The following is a 20,919-nucleotide window of genomic DNA, read 5'->3' as shown; positions in this document are numbered from 1 at the left end:
TGACAGCTCAGATAGTTAAACACCCTTATAACAGGTATGGATGTTTTAATGAATAGAAGCATTTATGTTCCCATTTTCATTTGTAAAGGACTTTCATTATGCAGTTTTTTATGCATAGGTGACTAAATAAATAAGTATCAAAGATGGATTTGAAGCCCCAGCTATGAGCTATGTCAAACCCCCACATCCAAGAGGTGTCATGGTATGGATGCAGGGTTTTTAAACAACAAAACGCACCTTGGGTTGTACTCTTTACGGAAACATGTCAGCGTGACTTTAATACAAATATGAACCTACGTTATGACAGGTTGTTTCTGGGGTAGCAATGTTCACTAAAATAAGAGGTATCCATTGGTCATCCCTTTATTAATGTAGCTGCGTTCCCTTATGACTGTCATTTTTTTATTTTTTGTTTTTTACATTAGCACGTACATGCATATTTGTAATGCTTATTAATCTCATGTTTACTTTCAACAGCCCTGATAAACCCGTGAGTGTGAAAATCACTCTAGAAGACACCTCGTCCCGGAAATATGTGGATGCTGAGACTTCCCTATAAAACTGGGCAAACAGAAAGTGTGCGAATGTGAGAGAGTATGTATGTAGTGTCTATATGTATGATGATGAGTGAATAGAAGACTGAGTGAAAAAAAAAAAACCAAATACTGTATGCACACCTCATAAATTATTAGCACTGTAAATACTGTATAAGATGTTAACAGGCTATCAAACTGTAATAATATGGCACAGGATGAACACTCAAAAATTATTTATTCATTAGGAACTTTTATATAATTTTTTTAATGGATTTTATGGTGTATTTAAAAGCCTGTCAGAATGCTAAAGTGTTTTTGAAGGGCCATTTTGACAGGAAGTGCTCCACAAATGACCCGATTTGTCATTCCTGTTCTTTCCATAACAAAACTATTTTACCATTCTAGTTTTTTTTTTTTTTTGTTTTTTTTTAGTATTTTTTTTTTGTCTGCGTTCATGAGATACATATTACACATTTCTCTAAATGTCATTTTTAGTAACTCCTGATTCAGTCATTGGGAATGGTGTTGTTCCAACTAGCCCAGTTACTAGCATCAGCAGGGTTGGCTGCAAATAGATATACACAAATCAAATGTGCCAGTCATAAGGTGTAGCTGAACACATGGAATAAATTAAACCTTGGTGTCTAGTGTCTATTTGTACAAAGTTTATCAGTAGTGTAGGAGTTCCAGCTTTTTTGTTTGCCTGGTTTACACTTTTAATGGACACTGAAAATTGTCTCCCTTTGTTTCTCCCTTTGTTCCTGGCCTGTAATTTCAGCAACATGACCATCCTAAAGCCTGCAGCCTTATGTGCCCGTGGCTTAAGAAATCATTTGGGCCTTAAAAAAATCCCATTGCCCAATGACTACTTTGGTCCTGGGATGCAGTCATGGGTCTGTAGGGATCCTCTCAAATTGTTAACCTAAGGGTCAGACTATAGGATCTATCTAAATTAGTCTTTAGTGGCTAAAATGTGCAGATACTCAGCTGTTGAGTAAACTGGTAGAATGTGCAAATAGTACAGCGGTGTGGGTACCTTTCATTGTTACTGCTAGCTTAAATCACTATTCCTGATTGTTTACCATTTTAGGAGAATCTATACATATTCAAACTAAGTTCAAGCAAAGGAAGAGAGAAACAAAAATATTTTCCTCTTCTATGATCTGCTACACACTTTCCAAACATGGAACACATTTGTGGTTCCCTCCATGATTTAATGATTATCCACAGTATTTCAGATTTTTTGCCCTAAGCAATATTTTGAACTCTGTTTAGTGTTTGTAATCAAAAATTAGTAATCTGCTATACTGCTATACTAGGGGTTTTTTTTTTTTGCCTGTATGTAACTAGCAGCAGTAATGTTGTGAAATGACCAATCATATATTTCCATTTCTTTCAGGGTATTCTCTTCAGCACATTTTTATACTAGAAAGATCAGATGGGTTTTCATAGTCTAATGTGATAAAAGTGGTTTTGTTTTTCAAAAAGAAATTAACAAAGCTAGAGAATTAGGAAATCATTTAGGTTTTTTTTCTGCAACTAGTACAATGCGTTTACAGTCGACTGCTTAAGTCCTGCTTAAGAATAAAGGTAAGTTCAGTTTTTGAAAGGATATGCTTCTATAATTGAAAACATGGTTGGCTATTACTGTGCTGTCTCCATAAAGCAGAACTCTGCACCCATAATTTTGAAGACCCAAATATACCCAACATTTATGTTTTTCGATACTTTCTTACTATTTTTCCTACATTGGAACAGAGTAAAAAAAATGGGTCACCATTGTAGTTCTCTTTAACAGTATTACAGACTTTGAAATAATTATATTGTATTTAAACAAATTTGGTACTGTGGGAAAAAAAAACACAACACAAAAAATTAAATTGGTGGGATTTTTTATTTCTCTAACGCAGAAAAGCTGGGATCCCCATTTCCATGTGTTTGTTGCTGAAATCTTTGGAGCATAATTATAAAGTAGTCTATTGAACTTAATAATAACTTAGTAATAAATGCCAGGCTGTTCAGGGTTCCCTGTGCCCTGGTTATGAAAGTATTTTTGCCAAAAGTATACTCTGTACAGGAAGAAACTGGTAAACTTGCATACAAACTGGTGTACTAAGTGCTTGTAAAACTGGTCTATGTAAAAAAAAAATTCAGCTCAGTCTGGATCCAAAATTAGTATTTACACATTGATTTTATTTTTTACACAAGTTAATAAATATGCTCCTTAGTATGTTTAGGCTTGGTCAGACCAATCGTTTTCTCCAATGGTGGAAAACCACTGGCAGAGAAATCCTTTTAGGAGATGTGTAGTGGCAGTCTCACTGTTTGACATTGGCTTTTGGCTAAGCATCTTAAAGTTTAAAGAAACACCCAACTACAAAATAGTAGGCCCACATTGCAACTACAGTTTAAATTTGCCGTCTAGTCCAAATGTCATTCATCTTTTCCTTATATATATAATATATTTTATTCACAAATCCTTTTCCTGGATGTGGTATGCATTTGTGTTGTCTGCCTGTGCGGTTTTAATTTCTTTAATTTTAATATTTTTTTTTAATTCTTCTTTGAAAATGTTTCAGGCTGTTTTATGTTTTACACCATACAAGTTGTTTGCAGTTTTCGCTCTGTTAGTTATTTCAAGAGTGTATATATATATATATATATATATATATATATATATATATATATATATATATATATATATATATATATATATATATATATATATATATATATATATATATATATATATATATATATATATATATATATATATATATATATTGGATGTGGCTTTCAAGTACATTTTTTCCACAATTCTATAAAGAAATGGTGTAATTTGTGTATGTATTGAATGAACAATAATTTATTTGTCTGTTTACACATGGTTGTTTGATTATATTTTGGAGGAAATCGCTTTTACCAAAAAGTCATTTTTTTAAATTTGCTGGATAATAGATGACAGAGCTTAGTCAATGATTTTGAAGCAGGCATCTGCAACACCATTTTGCAAGTGCGAATAGCGATATAAGGGCTGGTATATACAAATGGAAATATCTTTGTGAAATCTAGTAACATGGTAACCAGAGTTGGCATAATTGTGTGTGTTTTATTTAAGTAATTAATGAGCCACTGCACCATTATGATACTGTGCTGTATACATTGTCTGAGATGGAAAATTGCCCAACATCGAACTGCAGCCACAATGAAGAATCTGCTTTTGCCATGTACATATTGTTTCCAATAGTTCCGAGCAAAACATCAACTTCAATTACAATTTAGCATTAAAAAGAAGTGCCCACTTTATTTTCAAACGTGTAAAAATCTATGTAACTGTAACAGGGTTTCTTTTCTCTTCTTACTGTTTTGAAAATAAATGTGTTGTCTTCCATTGTTCAGTGAAGATTTCTGAACAAAGCCAGACCTTTAGGAAAAATGTATAATTATTTCAAGTATAGCCAAGTCCAGCACATCAGCAGAGGGTGTTTTGTTTTTTACTTTTTTTGGGGGGGGGGTGCTGTCGTAGGGAGGATCTGGAATTTTGTAACAAATATGATTTCTCTTTCTTACTTTGTAACAGATCCAAAGCAAGTTTGAAAACCATATATTATATTTTTGTTTATGGCATATGCAAACATGTTAGTACTGTGTTCTATTGGAGATGTGAAAAAAACTGCCTTTATATGATGTTGAAGAACTTAGGTTAAAAAAAAAAAAAGGAAACAAAATATATTTTGTATTGTCAGAAATGGTTAATTGAAAAGCAATAAAAGTCTTATGAAATTTCTAATAGTGTGCTTCTTAATTTCAGCCATTATGTCAAATTCTGCAATCACTAAAGCTAGTTAAACATTTTCTAAAAATGTATTCAAAGATGTGGGGGCAGATCTATGAAATGTCTGGATATATAATGGCAGTTACTGCTTAGTAAAAATTTTACCATTACTTGAGGATTTAAACATAATTTTCTCTGTTGAAAATCAGTCCACATTCATTCTCCACATATGTGATTTGTATTTGGGAGCAAAGGTAAGGTAATGCCACCCCATAGAACGTAATGGGGTTACGTTACTCTAACACAGGCGTCGGCTTTGGTTTTAATTTATAAAAAAAAGCTGTTGAGAAGAAAATTTAAGACATTTAAAATATTCATTTTGTGTACATAAATAAATCTATGGAGCTCTTGAGCAGGCTGAGGAAAATATAAAATTCCCTCGAAGCGCATTAGATGAACAGATTACAAATTATAAACAAAAAGAACACCAAGAGCCCCAATAGTGTAATATGTATTGGTAAGGGATAATGAAATAAGAGTAGATAACATATACTCACAAACCAGGGTTACCAATAGGCAACCACTGTAAAGGCAGGTGGGGAGATTGTCCTGACCCCACTCAGGATTAAGAAGTCGCTCTCTGTAGATAGAAAAAGGGTATCAACCCTCCACCCAGGGTGGACTTAGTATTGTATAAAAAGGCGCCAAAAGAATAAAAGGATATAAACGAGTTAAAAAACAAAAACTTGGTAATCAGAGGAGGCAGTAGTGGACTTACCTCCTCCAAGCAGACACAAAACGACTGTAATTAAGCAGTCAAAATTTATTCACGAACTCCAATTTTTAACTCGTTTATATCCTTTTATTCTTTTGGCGCCTCTGTTCTTTTTATACAGATTACAAATTATAACTTAATCTAACCAACCAGAAGGCAGTATGAATGGGCACTTTGGTCACTTTCATTGGGCAGGCCATGCACTGTATTTGGACTCATGTATCCGATTGGACTTAAAGGGGTTGTTCAGCTTTAAATTAACTTTTAGTATGATGTAGAGAGTGCTATTCTGAGATAATTTTGCAATTGATTATCATTTTCTTCTCCAACATTTTTATTGGGTTTTCATAAACACAACAGATTATGATTCACATATTAAGTATGTCAAGATAAACATAGAAGAAGAATATACATTGTTGCATGACATATCAAGGAATTGAACAAATAAGTACATATACTTAAAATCAAAGATTCTAAAGGAAAATAGATAACATAGCATATGAGGGAAAGAAGTAATAAAAACCAAAATAAACCAAAACCTCACTCAGCGATTTTACAGGTTTAAATGAAGAGAACTATTAACTAATAGAGCAGGATCAAATATCCTTGAACTAATGGAGCCATTTTCAATGTAAAACTATCAGATTTGTAATATCCCTAAGATTTCAATTTCCTGACAAGGATCAATTTGTTTAAAGAAAAAAGACCAATTATCTTAAAATCTGCGCTTTAAATGAGGGTTATTTATTTTTGTCCATAAGGCTTCTTGCCAACATAATTGATTTATCTGTGATAAAACATACTTCATGGAGGTGGGAGCTTCCGAAAGCCAATATAGAAGAAGAGTTTTCTTCGTAGCAGCAACAAAACGAAGGATAAAGTTATTTAATTCTTTAGTATTGGGTTTACACTGGATTATTCCAGAAAAAAATGGAGCCTATATTTAAGAGAGCATAAGCTGGAGAGAGTGTAAAACATATTTTTAACTCCAAACAAAGAAAATCTATTAGTCTATGCCAGACCAACACTACTTGGGAACAACTCCATAAGTAATGGAACAGGTCCACATTTTCATGTTTACATTTCAGGCAATATTAGATGTGACCTGAACCATTACCCTTACAAAATAGCTTCCCATAACCCAAATCTATCATTTTGAAGTGCTGAACTCTCCAGTTTTCTAAGGAGAAATGTTTGTTAAATTTAATGATGGAAGAGGATTACTGGGAGGGGGTGATTTTGCACTATAAGTATTTTGACCATTTCAGAGCTGCGTCTTTAAGAGGGTGTGTTAGATTAGAAGGGGGGCACCAAAGTTTCCAAGTTATATAATTTATATTTAAGATTCTCCAGTTGTCTTCCACACAACTTAGAAAGATAATGGATGCACAATCAAAGCTGTATAACAAGAACTGCTATTTTTGACAGTTGTCAGTTGCTAGTGACTAGCGTTGGCGACCCCCACTTGAAAGAGGAAAAGAGTCATTAAAGGAATGCAAATAATTAAAAAATGAAAAACAATTAAAAATGAAAAAAACAAACCTGAAAGTGAACCACCTTCATTCTACATATATTTTAAAGAAACTGAGGCTGTGGTATTGTTTGATTCCTGCATCAAAGGCAACTCTTTTATTCAAATGGGAAATAACACTACGTGGAAGATTTATCAATGTTCACATTTTAGTTTTTGCATTTTAAAATTAAATGCATGTCCTAAAAGCTATAATTCAGCTGTTCCCGGGGAAAGCCTGCTGATGTGTTGCTTTGTCTCATTTGCTTGGCATCCCCTATAGGCAACAGAAACTGAGGTGAGCTAAGGAGAATGCATTATTAGAAATGATTTTCTTTGCTGTGCCAGAAAGCATGTATGTCTAAATTTGTAAATTAATTCACCTGTCGCCTAAGTGAAATCTGAAAAATGCATAACTAGTTCTGAATAGGAAGCAATAGAGTTTTCTTTCTTTGTTCAAATGTTACTTTACTCTAAGGAGCATATTTATCAGCATTTCAATTCAACTTTTTACCATGATTCAAGTTTTTTTCAGATTAGTTTATAAAACTCAAATATTTGCAATTTATTAGGCACAAAAGCTCAAATGTAAAATTTCGGCATTTTAAAAGAGATGTCCTTGGCAAAAATTTTCAAATTTGAATTTTGAATTTCAGATTTTTCAAAGTTGGTAAAACTATTAAATGATGGAAAAAATTAATAGATTGACTTTGCAAGATTCACTTTTTTTAACAAACAAGTTCACCTTCAGGTTTGGGGAGTTTTGGTTTTGAATTTCAAATATTCCCATTTTGATGCATATGCCTCTACAATACCATGATATAAATTTATCATCCAAATAAAAGCATTTATACATAAATATTTTAGTTATGAAATTTAGCTTTAGTTTAGTTTACTATGGCAGCACATATATCTTCTTCTGTGGTCACCCACCGTTTTGGCAAAGCATTCTTAGAGAAAAACAAAAAAGTATGTCTGCAATTCAAAAATCTTCTCTTTTTAAATTGAAGGCTGTAACGAGTAGGGCCTTCTTTACCTCTTGTCCTGGTCAATATTTGTGTGTAAGGTAGGCAGTAGCGTTCGTTGAGGGGGGCGGGCCCTGGTGCGTGATGCGCAGCCGGGCCCCGCCCCCCCGCCGCATTAGCCCGCATTTCTCAGTGGCGCACGGACTGCCCGGGGGCCCTGAGGGGGTGCGGACCCTGGCACGCTCGCACCCCCTGCTCCCCCGGTAGTTCCGCCACTGAAGGTAGGGTTGCCATCTATCTGGTTTTCACCCAGACAGCCCAGTATTTGGAAGGCACCTGCCCCCAATGGCAACCTCACACCTGACAACCGCCCCCTGACAACATCACCAGCTCCGCCCCCCCTGCCCAGAGTTGAGGTATTGCAAAGATGGCAATCCTAGGGTAAGGTGTACATACATACTTTGTACAGAATATGCTGGAACTTTATAAACACTTGTTAATAGTAAGAAATAATGTTTCCAAACACTTTATACATCTAGCACTGGTCAGGACTAGACCATAGACTTTTTGCTGCTGTTTACTTTTAAACAGATGCAAGGGAAACCAGAAGACAAAATATGGTGTTATTAGATGAATAAAACAAGTTACCCATACAGTCCAGGCTTCATTATTAATGGAATTCTACAAAGTACATATTCAATAAATCTGCATTGCAATTGTTATTATGACATGAGAAATATTTGCTTTCTGCTGGCCCCATATTCATGTGTTCTTGCATGGCTGGATGTACTGCGTCCCTAAGTCCTTAAAGGGATAATATTCAGGGCCTTGAATGTCCGTGTTTGTAATTTGAACTTGATTTTGGGCAATGCTGTGCCACTGAATTAGACAAGTTTTTCCGAGTATTTGGATGTGTGGTGAAAAAGACATATGAGAGTCTAAGATAATTCATAGGCAGTGTACCTGTATGATCGAATGAAAGGTGATGCAGTTAACTGAGTGAGACCTGAGGGACAGAATGTCTAGGAGGAGTTTGTGGTCAACTGTGTCAAAGGCTGCAGAGAGATCTAGAAGGATTAGTATGGAATAGTGACTTTTAGACTTTGCCAGGAGAAAATCATTGGTTTCAGTTGAGTGTCTTGGGCGGATGCCAGATTGCAGGGGGTCAAGTAGGGTGTTATGAGTGAGATGATGGACCTGGCATTTGTAAACAAGTCTTTTCAGCAATTTGGATATGAATGACAAAGGGAAACTGGACAACAGTTGGTGGAAGAGCTGGGATCAAGGGAAAGTTGTTTTTTTTTAGGATAGGAGTTCTTAGTGCTTGTTTGAATAAAGATGGAAATATGCCAGCAGAAGGAAAGGTTAAATAGGTGGCTAAGTGCAGGAGAGAGTGTATCAGAGATTGGGTAAAGGAGGTGAAAAGGTAATGGGTCAAAGGAGCAAAAAAAGTGGGTTTTGAGCTGGCAAGAAGTTTGCTTACTAGTGTTGTGGGGGTGAAGCAGTGGACTGCTAGATATTCTGAGATTGTCAACAGATGATAAGCTCAGTCTCATGAGACCAATTTTTTCCTTCTACAGAAATGAGCACGGTCTTAGGCAGTTACATTAATGGATGGAGGGGGCATAGTAGCGAACTGTCGTTCAGCTAATCTACTACATCTTCTGAGGTACCAAGTTAAACTAGTGTGCCAGGGTTGGGGTTTAGTTGGTCAACTGTGATGGGTGATAGAAGGATCAAGAGAGTCAAGAGCTGTTGAAAGAGCATCATTGTAGAAAGAAGCTGCCCTATTCAGACAGCAAAGGTTGTTAATGTAAGAGACCCTCCTTGCTGCTACTGTTGATACTTGTGGATGAAATGTGTTGAGGTTTCTGTATGTGTGGGTGTAGAGAGATGGTTGTGATAGTGCAGGTGAAAGTGTTATCTGAAAGGAGAGCAAGTGATGGTCAGATAGGGGGAAGGGTGAGATAGTAAGTTTGGAAGTGTGACACGAGTGGCAAAATATAAGATCAAGAGCATGACCCTCACTGCGTATCTTGACAGCGCTATATAAATAAATGATGATGATGATGACCCTCATAGTGAATAGGAGAGTCGGTCCACTGAGAGAGACCAAATTAAGTTGTTAGTGAGATGAGTTTAGAAGTAGTTGGAAAAGCAGAGTTGTCAATGAGAATATTAAAGTCACCTAAAATTAGTATGTGTTGCTTGAAGTGAAGGTATGAAAGCAGCACAGTTATCCCAAAAAAGTAGAGTAGGGATCAGGGGGAGGATATATGACTGTGACATGCATGGAGAAAACAAGTGTATGCTGTGGACTTCAAAAGAAGTGAAAGAAAGAGAAGTTGGTGTGGTTATAGTTTGAAACCTTAATTTGGAAGATATGTTGTTTTAATTAAGAAACATCTATGGTTTCTTTTATTTCTGGCACTAAACAAGAATATGAAACCAGTTTTCCTTTAGTACTTCCTGTCACTTGTGGTCCCAAAGAACTTCAAAGAAGCCCAAAGAAAACCAATTACCAGTCCACTTTGAAGCCCCTAATGATGAGCTGCTTATATGCTGCAGCTCAGTAAAGGGAGAGGTTTGCACCAGGGTTATACCAGTGAGCACCACGGAGAGATCTTCCTGCTTCCTCTTTCTTCACGCGGACGCAAATGCGCAGTAGAACGAAAAGCCGAACTTTAACTAAAAAGTTGGCTGTTTCGTTCTACTGCGCATGTGCTTGCCCGGGGAAATTTGAAGAAAGAAGAATACGAAAGAAGATCTCTCCATGGTACGAGCTAGAAAAACCCCAGGCCGTTGCAGTTTTCTGCCGATAAGTCAATACAATCACTTGGGGGTGCCTAACATTTGGCACCCCCAAGTGCAAACAGACTTTCCTTCTCCTTTAAATTGTCTAGTATTCTAGTATGATGTAGAGAGTCAAATTCTGAGACAATTTGCAATTGTTTTTCATGTTTTATTATTTGTGGTATTTTTGAGTTATTTAGATATTTATTCAGCAGCTCTCCAGTTTGCAATTTTAGCAGTCTGGTTGCTATTGTCCACAGTAACCTGGCAACCATACATTGATTTGAATAAGAGACTGGAATTTTGATAGGAGAGGCCTGAATAGAAAGACGAGTGATAAACAGTACCAATAACAATAAATTTGTAGCCTTACGGAGCATTTGTTTTATAGATGGGGTCAGTGACCCCCATTTCAAAGCTGGAAAGAGACAGAAGAAGATTTATAACCTAAATAAATAATGAAGACCAGTTGAAAAGTTGCTAGAACTGGCCATTCTATAACATGCTAAAAGATAACCACCTCTCTAACTTTATTACATTTATTATATTCATTGTTTTCATACTATAATATAACCAGTGTTGTTTCTGTTTTGGTTCAACTCAATAATTTACTTGCAGGGTTAGAGCTATTGAGAATGCATTTCATTAAACAGCAGAAAATTGGTCTGCTTTCCTCTATTGTTTTGCCAATTTGTCTAACTTCCAGCATCAATCAAAAGCTATTCTGAGGTTTGCTGCAAATGAACACTAAACAACCACATATTTACCTACTTGGTATAACTGCTAACCTTTTCTTTAGTTTGGTTATTCTAATTCTGTGTTTTTGTAATTTGAATTGTCTTTAGCTGGAATACTAAAGAGGCATGACTATGGCTTCATTTGTATAAAAACATATGGGTGAACCATGTAAATGTTTTTCCTTTTTAAGACAGAATTTGACATTTGGCAAACTCAGCTATCGGCTCATATCCTACTAATGTAAGTGCATGTCTTGCTATCAAGTTTACAGCTGACAAATACTTGATTACTACAATCTATTTTGATGCTTTCACTCCATGGGGTATATTTATCAAAGAGTGAAGTTAGAGTTTGCCACAGTCCGCTAGAGTGAAATTCTGCCACTCCATTAATTTTTATGGGATTTTGAAAGGCGTATTTATCAAAGGATGAACTTTCACCTAATGATAAATACTCTTAAAAATCCCTTAGACATTAATAGAGTGTGGTGACCTTTAACTTCACTCTTTGATAAATATTCCACAATGTGTTGAAAGACAGAACATGGTGGAAATAAGATCGAAGAGAAACAGAAATATAGAATCTACGGTACAGTGATCATTTGGGTCTGTGCCATAGATTCTACCGCATGTGACAATTAAAGGGTTAAATAAGAGTCTCTAACCACTGCTTTACAATTCCCAGTGCTGCTGTGTTGCAGAAAAGGATTATCTGAATATACCTGGCTTGTGTGAGTCAGAACATTCTGTTCAAAGCTTTATTTTTCAGCCTTGTATACAAGGGCTCACAAATCAATAAACTGATTAGGTTCCTCAAGCGTGCAGAGTGTACTGTACAAATTCATTTGTGTATAATGCTTGGATGATTGAGCCTTGGAATACATTGCACATATTAACATACATATCTGTGTACAGTAACTACACAGTAAATAAAAAAAAAAAGTAATCAACATTTAAAATGTGTTACATTATTTGAAATCCACTAGTAACATGGCCTCTGGGGAAACATACAGACTCTTCATTTATATAAAGTAGAACTGGTTGGCATCAGCTGATGTTGAGTTTCTACTTGTAGAGTTGTACTGCAACAACTTCTACTACTTAAAGGGATACTGTCAAGGGAAAAAAACATTTTTTCAAAACGCATCAGTTAATAGTGCTGCTCCAGCAGAATTCTGCACTGAAATCCATTTCTCAAAAGAGCAAACAATTTTTTTTATATTCAATTTTGAAATCTGACATGGGGCTAGACATATTGTCAATTTCCCAGCTGCCCCAAGTCATGTGACTTGTGCTCTGATAAACTTCAATCACTCTTTACTGCTGTACTGCAAGTTGGAGTGATATCACCCCCCTCCCTTTTCCCCTCCAGCAGCCAAACAAAAGAACAATGGGAAGGTAACCAGATAGCAGCTCCCTAACACAAGATAACAGCTGCCTGGTAGATCTAAGAACAACACTCAATAGTAAAAACCCATGTCTCACTGAGACACATTGAGTTACATTGAGAAGGAAAAACAGCAGCCCGCCAGAAAGCATTTCTCTCCTAAAGTGCAGGCACAAGTCACATGACCAGGGGCAGCTGGGAAATTGACAAAATGTCGAGCCCCATGTCAGATTTCAAAATTGAATATAAAAAAAATCTGTTTGCTCTTTTGAGAAATGGTTTTCAGTGCAGAATTCTGCTGGAGTAGCACTATTAACTGATGCGTTTTGAAAAAAACATGTTTTTCGATGACAGGATCCCTTTAAGGGCAGGACTCCACCAACAATTCTGGCGCGATCCGAAACGCAGGTGTCACATCGGATGCGACGGAAATAAGGTAAGTAATTCTATCGTCGGATTGTGTTGCAGCGTTGACGCGACACGACACGACTGTCGGATGCTGTCTCGTCTTGCAGGAGTTGCATATTTTTGCTCTTGCACTTTTTGTCTGTTGCCCTGTACATCTATGTTATGTGTATCACCATGGTCCTAGAGGAACGTTGTTTAGTTTCACTGTGTACTGTACAAATGTATATGAGTGAAATGACAATAAACTCACTCTTGACTCTTCAATAAACTCCCATACCCTGAGATCATCCTTGACTGTGTGAGTAAAGGTGGCCATACACGGAGAGATCCGCTCGTTTGGCGATGTCATGATCCGACGGGAGTTTTAGTCCCATCCAATCGAGATGATCTCGATCGGTGAAGCCCGTCGGGGGGGCCCCATACACGGGCCAATAAGCTGCCGACTCGGTCTGTCGGCAGCATTTATAGGCCCGTGTATGGCCACCTTAAGCCTGATTCTATAGTATGAAGCAATTCCTTCAGTTAAAAGTACCTCAAATCTGTGAAAAATCCTCTCCATTGGTATCACACTGCAGGCAAAAAAAAACAACTAGTGCTGACTGAACTTCCTTAAGGGTAGCCTTGATTTTTTTGCATTAGTATATTGCATACCTCCCTTACCTTTTTTTAATTTTTTCTTCTGGCACCTACACAGACCAAAATTCTGAACCTATTTCTAGGGTAGCCCTACTTTATCCTTTGCCGTGGGCACTCTCAGCTCCAGATAGAATACTTAAATGCTTAATTTGCTAGGGTCAATTAAAAGCAAATCATCCAGCTAATGGGCACTACCCCCTTTTTGCTCATTCCTCCACTAATGCTTAAAACAACTTAATTTCACAAAAAATGCACATCCCAATGTTGAACACTTATCAATGTATACACCCCAATTGAATTTACAGCTCATGAGGAAATAACTAAAATGATGACTCTATGCCCAACTTTGCTATGAGTTCTCCCTAACCATCTTTTTTTTTCATTACCATGCTAAATAACTGATATTACCTACACAATTACACAATTTTCCAACTGCTGTACATAGGGCCTAAATACACCTTAATTAGTGATGGGCGAATTTATTCACCAGGCGCGAATTTGCGCGAAAACGGCCACGAAAATTTGCTGGTGAAAATTCGCCAGCGTCAAAAAAATCGACGCCGGCGCCGTTTTGCGAATTTTTCGCCATTTTGCGAATTTTTCGGCAAAGCGAAACGTCGCAAATTCGCCCATCACTAACCTTAATTACTCCCAAAAGAGGCAGCTATAAACTATAGCTATACAGCAAACATAAGCTGTATAGTTTAATGCCACCCATAGTACATGGTAACATAGTTAAGTTGGGTTGAAAAAATTATATAAAGTCCACTAAGTTCAACCCCTCTAAATGAAACCCAGTGCACATACATGTACACACCCACTGAAACTATATATACCAATATCTATATTAATTTGTAGATTTGAGATTACTATAGCCTTGGATATTATCTGTCCCAGAAATCATCAAAGCCCCTCTCAAAGACATTAACAGAATCAGCCATCATAACATCATGCTGCAGTGCAATCCCCAACCTCATTTTTTAAGACCACCTACACTGCTTCAACTGAAAGTTCTTTTCCTGACCCATGATAATAAATAAAATAACTAACTCTCATCCCTGGGCTTTAGTAGCCATTTTCTATCTGCATACACAATGTAGGTAATAATAAACTAGTTTTAAATATACAGCAAGTCTGCTTTTGTAAATGATAAGCACAAGTGCTTGGTTTAAAAAAGATACACAGTACAATTATACTTACACATTATGTGAAGGTTCCATTTTGCTCAAAGTCCTTCTATGCTTTCTGCACATAGTCTGAGATTCCAGGGGCCTCCTTGAAGCAACAGGGCATCTAGGGTTGCCACCTCACCCCTTTAAAACCGAACACATATGGAATACACAACCTGCATGGCTAATTAGCAATTAGTTAAGGGCTCTTACAAACGAGTGTGTTTAGCTGCGCTCCCCTGCGTTCCAGACACACGTAAGCGCCGAACGCAGGAAAAATGCAACATACTGCGTCCCAAGCTGCGTTTGGCGCTTACATGCGTCTGTGTGAGTACAGCCCCATTGAAAATAATTCAGTGCGTCTACTCCTGCGCTCCCCTGCGGCTGAATGCATTAAAACGGAACGCAGGGGAGCACAGCTAAAAACGCTAGTTTCTAAGAGCCCTTAGATGCATGATGTATGACTACACATAAATCAGTTCAGTCTGCAGCATGCATCTAAATGAATTGCTAATTAGCCATGCAGGCTTTGGATTCCATATGTGTCCCGTTTTAAAGGGGTGAGGTGGCAACCCTAAGAGCAGAGACACATGCTCAGATTCGGGGGGATTTAGTCGCCCTGCGATAAATTGCCTCTTTTTGGGGAGACTAATCTCTGCCTCGTGAGGCAACTTCGGAAAACGAAGTGCACGATTGCTATCCAGCCGGCGATTTACATTCTAGCCAGCGGAAGGCAGTTCGGGGAAATTAGTCACCCTGAAGAAGAGGAGATTTGTCGCTGGGCGACTATTCTCCCCGAATCTGAGCGTGTGTCTGCCCCAAGGGCATCACTATTAACCTTCTCGGCTGCTTTCTTGCTTGCTCCTTGAGGGTAGTACTTCACGGACGATTTCCACGCGATCCGACGCACTGTGCAAAAATACAGGCGTCACGTCGGATGCAACAGAAATAAGTTAAGTAATGGAAATGTTGGATGAAGTCGCATCGTTGATCCGACATGACTGTCAGGTTGCACCTCGTGTTGCGTCGAATCAATGCTGCAACACCATCCGACAATGCATTCACTTACCTTATTTCCGTCGCATCCGATTTGACGCCTGTGTTTTTGCTCAGTGCGTCGGATGGCATGGAAATCATCAGTGAAGTCCTACCCTAAGAGAAATGCCATTCATATTCTGTACATGCTGAATATCTTGCTGCTGCTGCTGCTCCATTCCTCAGGTATATCCTTATCTAAGAAAATCATATTTTAGTAATGATGCATCTCTATTTACTACCACTCAAAGTACCCTTTTTATCCTAATCCCACCCACAGATGTTCCTGCCTCTCTAGCAGCCTATTGATTTCCAACAGAAAATCCCCAGACTGGTCTCACCACCTCCCCCAGCAGCCAGACCATTGCTCACAAACAAGAAACCCCCAGACTGATTTCATTGCCTTTTCCAGCAGCCTATTGTTTCTACAAAACTGGTGTCGTCTGGCATGTTACTACACACAGCCTTGTAGTCACTGCACTCAGCCTCTTATACATGTGTTTTGAACCATTTCAACAAACCACAGAGGCTTTTGCAGTGCTCGTGTATAGATAAATAGTGCGTCACAATGTACATTTCTCTCTTTTTTCTTTGTCGAAGGAGCAGTCACTTCTTCGCGTTCCTATACATGAATTTTTTACAAGCTCTAGCCCTTGTACGTCAGCTTGTGTTCCCGACCCGCCCCTTTCTGTCACCTAGCAACCTCCTGCACTTGCTCTGCTGCAGTGTTTACAGCGTTGCCAGAGAGACTGTTGATTGGACCCCCTGAGTGGAGCGCGGCACCGGGCATGTGAGTCCCCACAGCGTGTGTGCGCATAGAGCTAAGCTGATGTACTGAGTGCGCTTAGAGAGCAATAATTATGGCATATTAGTGTGTAGGTATGTGTCTTTATGTACATGAATAGCTCTGTTATGCAGTTGCTACTGTACATATGTAGTCTGCCTGAATTTTCTGTAGTTAATTGTTTTATGAGTCTTTTTTGGTGACTGCCATATGAGGCCTTAGCTTTTTGGCCATCAGAGGTTTTAGAGAGAAGGTATTTGCCCCAAACCTCCCAAATTTTCTTAGAATTGTTTTAAAAAATAGGAGCTTGTCTGTACATCTAATACAGTCGAATTAGTAGTTGTGTAGTGGTGTGTAGTTCTACAACAACCTGCTTTCTGTAACACCTTTCCCCACACACTGGGGAGCCAGCATTCTTTCACTGGCAGCCCTGTTGATCACTGCAATGCCCACAATGCTGGTACAATGCTCATCAATACAATATATTGTGAATATTTTAATAGAAATCTACCATTAGAGAATTTCTAAAAAAATATGTGAGTATGTAGAATTTGGCTAAACCTCCCAAATCTCAATTATTCTCTGCTTATAAGGGACTGGAGAGTGCACCAGCCAGTCTGTACAGTGCCATTAGCAGGCTATAGTGGGACCTGTTTTATTCAATGTATCCGTTTTGACTTTTATCGGAAATTAGAAATGACACATTTAAATAAAATACATTATGTGGCTTTAAAACGATGCTTGATATTGGCTGGTGTACCATGGGGTTAAAGTTTCAGTGTTTGGAGGATTTCAGCAACATTTTTACATGGCATTATAAAGCTGGTCGTTACTGCCACTATAATTGGTTGATTTCTGTGGGTGCATTTATGCAGAGATTTTGAGAAAGGACATTGGATTGTGGGGAAAAATCTGGAAAGTTTTGCTGCTTTCTTTTTTTACACTCTGCACGCATTAGGAAATGAAGCCTGTACAGTATACTATATAATATAGTACGTCTGTTACTTCTGTTGTCTCATTTAAAAGGAAAATATACCACCTTTTTGACATGAGCTCCTTCAGTTGGGCTAATGTATAAACAATGCTCACAGTCTGAGCATCAGGGGTGTAACTACAGAGGACTGCAGGGGCCCCATGAAGCCCTAAAGGTAGCCATGGACTTAGAGATCCGCTTGTTTGGCGAAGTCGCCAAACGAGCAGATCTCGCCCTGATATGCCCACATTGAGGTGGGCAATAGGCTGTTCCGATCGAATCATAATGCATCCAATATGGGTGGTCGGATCGCGGGACCACATCAACGCACAGATGCGGCCACGATCCGACTGGATTTGCCCCACACACGGGCCAATAAACTGCTGATTTAGTCTGTCGACAGCTTTTATTGGCCCGTGTACGGGGGCCTTCACTCATGCAGTTTCAATAAATATAAGTAAAACAGGTCAACCTCTAGACATTTTGGGGGCCTGAAAAATAATTTGACGTGAGGCCCAGTAATATCTAGTTACGTCACTGCTGAGCATGCAAAGAATTTTTTTTGCACAGGCATATCATGATTCTGACGATTTATGCAGCAGGGACAATTTCCTCACCATTCCTAGGCCCACAAAATCATTTAACCTCTTCCTCACCTTGTTCCAATGTGAAGTGATAGATTTTGGAATTTGACATCCCACTGTTTTCCATAGAGCAGAGCATCTTCAAGTCCCTCCTTCACTTCACAAAGGAACCAGGTCATGGAAGAGTTGCATTACATTGTTAGACTAAAGAGATACTGATACCAGAAAGTAAACCTATCTATCATAACATTGTCTTTGCATAATATTTATTATTGAAAGTATTTGCCTGATACTTCTACATCTCCTATAATGTTCTTCTACGTGGGGGCTGCCTCAGCGTGTTTTCCCATAGGCTACAATGAAAAGTCGCCTGCTCTAATGCACACGCGGCGATGCGTTTTCTATAGTTGCCCGAAGTTGCCTCTAAGCAACTTTTCAATTGGTCTATATTTATGTTTTCTTATTTTTCAATTATTTTCCTTTTTCTTTTAAACCTTTCCAGCTTTCAAATGGGGGTCACTGACCCCATCTAAAAACAAATGCTTTGTACAGCTACAAATGTATTGTTGTTGCTACCTTTTAATATTCATCTTTCTATTCAGGCCCTTTCCTATTCATATTCTGGTCTCTTATTCAAATCCGAGTATGGTTGCTAAGGTAATTTGGACCATAGCAACCTGATTGAAGAAAAAGCCAAATAACTCTAAAACCACAAATAATAAAAAATGAAAACCAATTGCAAATTGCCTCAGACTACCACTCTCTACATCATACTAAGGGTTGGGGCAGACGCGGAGATTTAGTCGCCTGGCGACTAATCGTCTCTTCTGCACGGCGACAATCTCCCCTGCTATTCGTTTTCTGAAGTCGCCTGAAGTTGCCTCACGAGGAAACTTCGGAAAACGAATCGCCGTGTGTGTTTAGCACCGGCGTTTTTTCATTTTAGCCGGCACAGAGTCAGGGAAGGCGTTTGGGGAGATTGGTCGCAGCAAAGACTAGGCGATTGAAACTGTGACTACCCCATATAGTTTGTTTATTGACTGAATCTCTTTATCCAGATTAGTGATCCTTGCCATTAATGTATTTCACCTCCCTCCCTTCATGAACAAAGGAAAACATTTTCTTTATCAATCTTAATTGCCTCAAGGTGTGTGTGTGCGTGCGTGCGTGCGTGCGTGCGTGCGTGTCCTAAACTCCTAGGGCAATGGTGGGCAGGCAACAAAAAAATTTCAATCTCAAACACAATTTCCCAACACTCAAGTCACACAGGGTCAGGATGTTTCTTATTGAACAGAATAGAGGCAATCCTTACTGCTATATCACACATCCACTAAGCTGGGAATTGCTTGATTTATTCCTTCTGGCATGTACATATGTATTCATAATAATAATAATGAAATCCAGACCCTAAACATTTATGATAATGCATATTTACCTCCACCCTTAAATAGTGGATCACCACTGTGTTAGCACACACTTAAGGGCAGGGGAACACGGGCAGATTCGGGGAGATTTAGTCGCCTGGCGAGTAATCGCTTCTTCTTCGTGGCGACAATCTCCCCGAACTGCCTTCCCCATGCCTTCCGCCTGCTATAATAAGAAAACGCCAGCGAAACGGCACTCGCGGCGCTTTGATTTCCGGAAACTTTGGCCGACTTCAGAAACTGAAGAGCCGCAAGTGCATTGCTGCAGGCAATTTTTATTTTAGCAGAGGGAAGGCAGTTTGGGGAGATTGTCTCCCCGAATCTGCCCATGTGCCCCTGCCCTATGGGGCATATTCCTTATGCTGTGTAAATAACAGCAGGACAATACACCACACATAGCCAGGCTTCACCGTGTAAGAAACAGCATAAAAGTTTTACTTGTTTTTTCTTAGAGTGACTTCCACAGGAAGCAATGTAAAATAACAGTCGCAAATCTGTAGTTCTCATGGTGTAAAATTACATACTCCTTGATAAATTTGCCATTCATTTTACACAGGTTTTTACACCGTTTTTTCAGCAAATTTTGTTTTATACAGCATAATAAATATGCCCCCTAGAACAAACGTAATTTTTGTATGAAGGAAGAAAGCTCTTTGGCAACCAATTATGCAATTTTTTAGATTTTTCTTAGGTGACAGGAGTATCAATTTACACATCTAAGACATAAATGAAAGAAAATGATTTCTTATAAGGCATTCTGCTCATCTCAGTTTCTGTTGCCTGTAAGGGATGACATGCACATGACACATGACACACATCAAAGCATCTGTTATGTAGGCTGAGCTATAGTTCTAACAACATGCTTTTTTTTTTTTTTTTAGCCTGGTGCAAAAAATTTACGTTCTCAGCATTGAAGTTAGATACAGAAGCAGTGTTCATACTTAGACATGATTAAGTTGTTACTTTGAAGTGGTGTACCCTTTGCAGTTTGCACATAGAAAATATACATGCATTGTATGATGTGTAGGAATGCTAATTACAGGTGGAAGACATTGCACCGTAGAACTTATTTCTAAAGTAGTTGTAACAGTTATGCATGTACTACAGCAACCCTTGAAGAGCCTACCGATATGTTAAAAAAAAATTTTAAGCATGTTGTGCTTTCTGACTCTACCTGAACTTTTGTGTAATTCCACTTTTGTAACAAGATATAGAACTATAAAACATTTAGACCTCTACTTAAAAATAGAATAAACTTAATAGAATAAACATATATTAGAAACATTTTTAATTTGAAAATAGAAGTGAAAGTCTCCAGAGCATGTCAGTACCAAATATGTATAGTTTTGTGGAGATTCCAGACTTGTATAATTCAAAAGCACCACTGCTGAAATGAGCGTACGTAGCGTAATTGCCATTAACAGGAAA

General features: G+C 38.2%; 2 protein-coding genes across 8 annotated transcripts in view; both read left to right on the top strand.

Annotated features, from left to right (window-relative positions):
* The window catches only part of slc4a7.L (solute carrier family 4, sodium bicarbonate cotransporter, member 7 L homeolog), an 82,236-nt gene extending 79,080 nt beyond the window's left edge, over nt 1-3,156 (top strand). For 5 of the 6 annotated variants that reach the window (XM_041565401.1, XM_041565397.1, XM_041565400.1 and 2 more), the window contains one exon: nt 478-3,156. In XM_041565401.1, the coding sequence (XP_041421335.1) occupies nt 478-559 (82 nt within the window). In that variant the 3' untranslated portion in view covers nt 560-3,156. 6 annotated transcript variants of the gene reach the window in all.
* A 12,666-nt stretch (nt 3,157-15,822) lies between these two features.
* Nucleotides 15,823-20,919, top strand: part of nek10.L (NIMA-related kinase 10 L homeolog) — a 66,525-nt gene continuing 61,428 nt past the window's right edge. The window contains exon 1 of one of the 2 annotated variants that reach the window (XM_018267455.2): nt 15,823-16,516. The gene's annotated coding sequence lies outside the window, so the exon portion shown is untranslated. Of the gene's footprint in view, nt 16,606-20,919 lie in introns of both variants that reach the window. The other variant, XM_018267452.2, reaches the window with a different exon arrangement.

This window comes from Xenopus laevis, chromosome 6L (genome assembly GCF_017654675.1).
Source record: "Xenopus laevis strain J_2021 chromosome 6L, Xenopus_laevis_v10.1, whole genome shotgun sequence".
Lineage (NCBI taxonomy): Eukaryota > Metazoa > Chordata > Amphibia > Anura > Pipidae > Xenopus > Xenopus laevis.
The sequence above is the reverse complement of the archived record's forward strand: the minus strand, read 5'-3'. Positions and strand labels throughout refer to the sequence as shown.